The 7,843-nt window shown below is 32.4% G+C and overlaps 1 protein-coding gene across 4 annotated transcripts in view; it reads right to left on the bottom strand.

Annotated features, from left to right (window-relative positions):
* Nucleotides 1-7,355, bottom strand: part of LOC108764159 (uncharacterized) — an 8,716-nt gene extending 1,361 nt beyond the window's left edge. Inside the window, exons 1-10 of one of the 4 annotated variants that reach the window (XM_018512242.1) lie at nt 7,251-7,355; nt 4,109-4,292; nt 3,128-3,289; nt 3,010-3,042; nt 2,726-2,863; nt 2,609-2,644; nt 2,409-2,528; nt 1,406-1,477; nt 871-1,079; nt 230-389 (exon numbers count right to left, since the gene is read on the bottom strand). In XM_018512242.1, coding sequence (XP_018367744.1) covers nt 230-389; nt 871-1,079; nt 1,406-1,477; nt 2,409-2,528; nt 2,609-2,644; nt 2,726-2,863; nt 3,010-3,042; nt 3,128-3,289; nt 4,109-4,292; nt 7,251-7,253 — 1,117 coding nt within the window. In that variant the 5' untranslated portion in view covers nt 7,254-7,355. Of the gene's footprint in view, nt 1-75; nt 390-870; nt 1,080-1,405; nt 1,478-2,408; nt 2,529-2,608; nt 2,645-2,725; nt 2,864-3,009; nt 3,043-3,127; nt 3,290-3,547; nt 3,579-4,108; nt 4,293-7,250 lie in introns of those variants that run through there. The other 3 variants (XM_018512241.1, XM_018512244.1, XM_018512243.1) reach the window with 3 other exon arrangements.
* Nucleotides 7,356-7,843: the final 488 nt, after the last annotated feature.

The following is a 7,843-nucleotide window of genomic DNA, read 5'->3' as shown; positions in this document are numbered from 1 at the left end:
AGCAAATAATTAAAAATACCAAATATGGAAAGTAATGAAGAGATTTAAGAAAGAGAATTAGTAATATACAGCGTGTTCATATGTGCGACCAGATTTAGATAGGTATGCAGCTTAGATTTAATATAAATATACATAGCCTTTTGCACGCAAAAGGCTATGTTTCCAATATCACAAAAATGTTTTAAACCTTGTGGTTATAGGAAAGTAGGTATAATGGAATAAATGTTACCGATTATTAGTTTGGATATGGATGTGGATTTAAAGCTTACATCACTCTTCTGACCTGTCCATGATATTTGAGTGGCTACTTCATTAGAGATAATTTGTGAGAGAGTATTTCTAATAAAGTGCTTACCCGTCGAACCTCCGATTCGACATATCATGTATTCCTGTAATATAATAAGTAATTAGAAGGTTCAATAAGTATAAAACAATATCAAAATTAAAAAGGCCCTTTTTAATTTTGATCTTGTAATATAGTTACAAAAAATATATATAAATGGAATATTACGAATGGAAGAAACGTATATACAATAGCGAAAATGAGGTACACGTATTTGAAAACATGTTCAGTCGACGGTTAATTTGGTACCGACTATCATACATCTTTTTATGCAATTTCGCCACTTAATCTCTATTTGTATTATGTCATATCATACTTTAATATTATATTAAATTATTTTCAATAATGCTCAATATAAAATTACCAAATTTAATACATATAAATAAAAAAAAGTTCTTGATGATACACGAAAAATTAAATATGGCGAAATTCAAAAGTTATAAGATGGCGAGTAAATTTCTGAGAAAACACAATTTTCCTAACGGGCAATACAAGCAATATTTAATAAACAATATGAATATACTTACAAATTGTTTTCTCATGTTGGTATTCACTTCTAACTGATTTTCGCACTGCAAAAACTGTTTAAGCGTCATTAGAGGCAATGGAGGTAACAGATCTTGTGCTACAACCTCATCGCTTCGTCCTGCATTCCCCTCTTTTAGTAGAGCTTCAATAGCGTACATTTGTCTGGACAATCTTTTCAGTTCTTTACGGGTGTAGTCTCTGCATTCACCTGTAATGATATGAAGAAACACAAAAACTGAATTAACATTAATAACTATTAATATTTTAATAAAGTCAAATCTGTCTAATATCACAATAACGATATTACCAGTATTGACTATTGTTTTTCATTATTTATTATTATAGGAACAGGAGAGTGAGTTTGTGATGTGCATTTACTTAAAATAATTTTTATGTATTATAAGTTTTTGAATTGCACATATTTTTGTTTAAAAATATAATATAAAATATAAATATAACAAAAATATAATATTGAGAAAGAGACGAACTATTAATCAATCAGTAATGTTTCTTTGTAAGAAATTATTTGCTTACCACAGCAATTATTATGATTCCTCGTTGAGGATTCATTTTCTATAACGTCGAACCGTTGTGAACCAGGTAAGTCTGAAAATCAAATATTTTATTAATATGTATACTACATATTAGAAAGATCCAATTGTGCTGTTAATCAGAATTTCTGTGCATTAAGATGATCGTATTCGGGATAAATGAAGATAGAACGATGCCATTCATAACAAATTTAAACGTTATAAACCTTGGATGATCAAACAAATCATTGTAAGAAAGAATAAAAAAAACCAAGTTTATATACGCATCCATGCGATCGTAATTCTTCCAATACATTTCAATATTAAGAAATTGTTATTAAGGCTCCTGAGTAGTCAGCATGTGATTCAAAATCAATCGGCAGCCTAGCGAAATGTGGCGAAATCAGTAGCAACACACACAAGCACGAGCCTCGCCACGATAAATGGCTGAACTTACAAGCGTAGAACAGTGATGTTTTGACGATGAAATTTGTGCACGATGCCATTTCGTTATTATTTGCTTAATTGTGAAAATGCGACTTGTCTCGTACTTATGAAAGTCCTACAAATGGGCAGAAACTATAGTTATCTTGGAATTTTGTACATAAAAGTATATATTTCACTCGTTTCAACTGCTGTTAAACCGTGTGTGTTTCTGCCAGAATATAGGCTAGTAAATTTTAAAGGCATAGGTAATAGATTCATTTTTTTCTTAGTAAAGGCCGCAGCACACACTTTTGCATAACGCATAAAACGTATGCATAAGGAATTTGATTGGTCCATTAAGTCATGCATAAGGAAATGGACCAATCAAATTCCTTATGTATACGGTTTATGCAAAAGTGTGTGCTGCGGCCCTAAGTTTTGGATACTGTGTACATATAGGCAACTCTTCAGTTCGCGTAAAGCCACGGCAGTGTCGCTGCGCTTTGGCTTAGCGCCGAGACACTACCAGTGTCTCCAGATTGATATAAGCTATGGGATTGTGGACACAGGGCTTAACCAACCTTGTATATCAGACAGGTAATGTTTATCGTGTCGCTCCTGATGACGCTCCATTGACTTGACCTTCCCAGGGCTGATAGATGAGATGCCGAGAATTTCTATCGTAGACTCTTGTTGCGTTTCTACAGAAATTTAAATAAAGTTACAAATAGGAGATACATATATGGCAGTGTTAATGATATGAGATAATTATTTTTCATACTTTTCGAATCATTGATCTGTTTCGAAGTAGAGTTTACTGCACACAAACAAAAGTATACACAATCAGTCATGAAAGATTTAAAAATATTATGAAATAATTAGCTTCATCTAAACTTACCAGGCTGTTGGCAGTCTGGCGAGAATGCACGCTTACTACTTAATTGCGATTGTAATGCCTTGGTTCCACCTCCGCATCGTTCCTTTGATATATACGAACAGTTTGGAAGAGGCATCGGACAAATTTTTTTTTGTGGATCTACAAAATTTAAAATAAAGTTAAAAATAGTATTATAAATAAAAATGTAAGATTAACTCATGCAAAGCAACTTTAATTTATTATATTATAAGCAATTAATTACATTTTTAAATAGTGTTTTTGGCGAGTTGTAAATAATTTCTTACCTTTACGTTGCTTGGAAATTGGTAACTTATTAACTGCAATATAGAAATTGATATATTAATATATAATTACAAATACATATATCAAATATATAAAAAAGTAGTTTCTTTCTTAATTTACAGGAACTGTCATTAGAGGCAACAGAGTCATCGGAGGAGACTTCTCGGACTTGTTGCGACCGTTTCAATGGCTCTTCAAATGTAGCACGCATGGTATCAGTGTCAGCATCCGATGAAATATTTACTGATTTTTTTTCGATTTGCCGAGCTTCTTGATAGGAATCTGTTCAATAATAGTACAATGTAATGGTACGTACTCACTGAGCGCGTCACGCGTCGCGTCGTCCATCACGTCATGACGCAATGCAAAAGAGAGAAAGAGTAAGGTTTATACCCCTCTCTTTCTCTCTTTTGCGTCGCGTCGTGACTCGGTGGATGACGCGACGCGTGACGCGCTCAGTGGATACGTACCCTAACACATGTAATAAATGTACGTAATGCATTATTTTTAATTGATGTACAATATTTAAAAGTTACGTACTTTGCAGTTCATAATGCACGAATGTATGAATCTGTCAAATACAATAATCTAATGAAATTCAAATATTAGGTGAGTGCAAAAGTTTGTGTCCAATTATCATTAAAAATCATTATAAATCGAACACTCACCTAATGTAACATTCATAATTATAGGTATCCTTGGTGAAAAATTTTCTTATAATTTTTATACGAATTGGAACATTTTTCAGAAATATTCAGAAATTTTCGGAAAGTTCACATTTTCTTTCAGAATTTTTCATACATGTGAATTCTGAAATATTTTTAGATTTCTCATCTCATGATTTAAAAAAAATATTTTAAAATTTTTTAGATTTTATAACATATACTTACAAAAAATCTTAGAAATCTTATGATATTTCATAATTACCATATATGGAAAATTCTAAGAAAAGATTTTCTGAGAAGTGTTCCAATTTGTATAAAAATATATGAGAAAGTTATAAAATTATACAGAAATTTTGCAAAATTATATAGAAATTCTGAAAAATTATATGAAAAATTCTGAGACAAGTTTTCACCAGGAATATTAAATGTAACTCACCAATTGGGCCAATGAGCTGATTGTATGGAGTTAGAGTCCATGTATCGCTGGGTTGCATTTTCTTTGACAGTGCTGTAGTGGCATTGATACCTTTCGGTGGCCACCAAATCATCGACTCACTTGCAAAAACCCATGAATCGGGAACTATGGAGCACCAGTCGTCGCCAATAACAACGTACCATACCTTCACAAATAACAATTTCACAGAGCAGTATCAATAGATTCATTCTTTATTTATACGAAATAATGATTTATATGAAAATAGCAGTTACAATGTTCCAAAGATCAAACTGTTAATAAATTTTCTGTCAAAACTATTATATTTTAACAACATATGTACAATGTATTATATGTACAGTAAGAGCAAAAAGTATTCGTACAAGAAAATTTTTTATAAAAAGTCTTATTTGTGGAAAATAATCACTAATTAGCAATTTTATACAATGAATATATTCTGTTCTAACATATACAAATGAGCTTCACATGTATTTCTAATATTATAAGCTAAATTTCTCGATTGTACGAATATTTTTTAAGCATTCAAACCATGAAACTTTTAATTTTCGTTTTATTTTTCAGATGATATATTTTCTACAATTAATACACATCTTTTTGGTATATATAATTTTAAGAAACATACAATCTATTTTATACTTTATGAATAAATTGTTAATTACCCAGCAAGAAAAGATCATCAATTAAACGTCGAATCGACGTCAAATTGGTGTTGAAACCATCATATCGATATCGATTCGACATCAATTCGATGACTCATTTCTCGCTGGATAATATTTAATTTTTTAAAATAATTTTTTAAAAAAATATTTTCTCTGTACGAATACTTTTTGTACTCACTGTATATTTTACTTTTCATTTTAATTGAGATTAAAATTCGTTATGTAATAAAGGAAATACAAGGTATGTTGAGTTATTTCCAAAATCCATTTGAAACGCTTTATTTTTAATTAAAGAAACTGGCCACATTTGCAAGGCCGATAAGCCTGTAACAACATATATTCCTAAATTTCCTGAATCGCAGGGATAATTAGGTAACGTTGAAATATTCGTAAACTTTTGACCAATAATCGTTGGAATTTCACGATAATAACCAATATGGGAAATACAAACAATGCTTATGGCATTGTTTTCTTCAATGTAGCAGCAATTATTATATTTTTTCGTTGTCAAGACAAACGAAGAAAATTTTATCTGATTGTGTGCGTTATAGCAACCCAATGGTAAGTTTTGATTGATCTTTTTCTGCAGCTGAGGATACTGATGGTCATAAAATCGTTCATTTTCAGCATGAAATAATGAGGATTGCTCGTGTAACCTGTTACAGATCTGTTGCAATGGTTTATCAAACTTTCTGAGAAGTTTTTTCAGAATAAAAAGAAAATTCTCAAATGGGAAAGCACTAAAAGAATCTAGGGGTCCTAATCTTTTTACGTCAGCAGCTAAATGTATTAAATTATGCATGTTGTAGGTAACATTCTGTGATCCATACAGAATGCTCATGTTTTGAACGAAATATACCAGAAGATCATGTGCATATCCGTTATTCCTGTCATAATCGTCAATGCTACATAAAATTCTCATTGCACAATTCAGAGCATTAAAATGTATATATTTTTCATCCGGTAGTACATATCTAAGAACTAGTGGTCCTAAATAAAGAAGAAAAGTGCGATGTTGAGTCGCTTTCCATCTGTGGTAATCATCCAAGTCAAAAGATTTTCGAGCAAACTCTGTTGGAATACACTTTGACACATTTGTCAGTGCATTTGACAAAATGTTAAGATGAACTTGAGCTACTCTGGAAGTTTTCGACCTATCTATCCATAACTTTAGAAGTTGCTTATTTATACCAAGACAGGTATTATGCATGTAGTCTATAGGAAAATGACTTACCATTGGAACAGAAATCAATTCAAATGGCGAAGAAATACCTTGAAGATGATGTTCTGGTTGCGACCTGTTAATGAAATCAATATCGGTCCGAAGTGGAGCAGTGATATCCAAAAAAGTCATTCGTCTGTTTATGCTCTCGCCCCTTACAGTGCATTTTCCACAGGCAAAGTGTCCATTATGCGATTTTGTGCAAGTAACATATGTTCGAGCAGGAACATCACAGATAACAGCACGGATATTGATTTGCAGGGGATGTTCGTTGATTGAGAATCCATTGTTTTTGAAATTCAGATATTCATCCACAAATGGTTGAAGAAATTCGGCTAAGCAAGCTTTCTGGTAGCCATGATAAACACCGATGACAAATGGTGCAAATGGCAAACCAGAAATTCTGCCTAAAATTAGCCAAAGCTGACTCTTTGAGCTTTTCGAAATTGGTAAGCCATCGATGTTCAAATCCAAATAAATTACATCACAATAGTCGAAAGCATGAGGAAAACGATTATCAATTGATATAAATGCTTTTAATAAACCGTAGTGAACGTATTCACCTTTAGAAAGAGTTTTAACATCATGAGTACCTGGTCTTGGGGTGTTCAAAAGTGTTCGCGCATCCCGAGGTAAGTCGTCATGCCCGTGTCTTGAAAGAATTCGTAATAATGAGGTTAATGCATTTTGATTAATTTGAAATTCATTTGCCCAATTGCACAGTTCATCTGCCAAAGGCAAATGTATATTTTCCTGCTGATATTGTGAGTTGATTTGAAATTCGTCACTGCTTATCTCTGATGATGAAAGTACACTACTGGCATTGTCATTGTGACTAATATCAGTTTCTGATAAATGTGAATGTTGCGAATTATCTGGTAAAGTTGAAGATTGTGAATGATTGGCCTCCATCATGCCATCTTCAATCTCAGGCTCTTCAAATTCGAAGGCCGATGAATATGATGGACCATCGATTGAGTTATTGTCAACATTTGAAAGTGAAACCGACTGAGAGGCTACACGATCTCTATTGTAATAAAGTAAAGTTCGCCGATTTTGTTGACGTTTCGACAACTCAGAAAATTGTTTGGACATTTTCAGGTTTTCTAATTATCTATTAAACGCTCGATAAATAATTAACCTATAAAATCCGGCTCTGACTATATGCGCGTTATTCCAATTTTAAAATGTCTTTAATTAATAATTAAATACATAAAAATGTTTTTACACAAAAATACATTACCATAGTTGCACTCCACTGATGTTCCCTTTAATAATATCGTTTCTAAATTCTTTATTCAGCTTAATTCTTTCTAACAGACTCCCACAGACTCCCGCTATTTCTGCATCGTGCGTGCATGCATGCTGCAGCGACATCTTACGAATATATATATATTATATATTTTCTGCAGGCCTTTTGACAATGTCGACTTTAAGTTGACTTAAAGTCGATATTTAAAAGACGTCTGTACAATGTCGACTTACAGTCAACTCTAAAGGCCTGACTTAGCAAAGTCAACTTACAGTCGACATATCGACGTTTGTGCTGTTAGGGTAGGTTCGATACATAAAATTGGTGTTTTTCCATTTTTTTGTCACTATTGGACGAAAGAACAAAACTTATTGTATAAATTGCACTATAAGAATGATCCTCAATCATTTATGACTATTGACGCAACGGGATCTCTGTAGTAAAAAAGATAAAATATGATCATTCTAAATCGAGTCACATATTTTTATATCAATACATGAGTGTGTCAAAAACGGGTAATGGACCCGTATTTCAAATGTTGTCTGCAGAGCAAGACATGATAGCGATCACAACATGGTTGCTTT

This window comes from Trachymyrmex cornetzi, unplaced genomic scaffold, assembly GCF_001594075.2.
Source record: "Trachymyrmex cornetzi isolate Tcor2-1 unplaced genomic scaffold, Tcor1.1 scaffold397, whole genome shotgun sequence".
Classification (NCBI taxonomy): Eukaryota; Metazoa; Arthropoda; class Insecta; order Hymenoptera; family Formicidae; genus Trachymyrmex; species Trachymyrmex cornetzi.
This window is presented reverse-complemented; position numbering and strand designations above follow the sequence as displayed.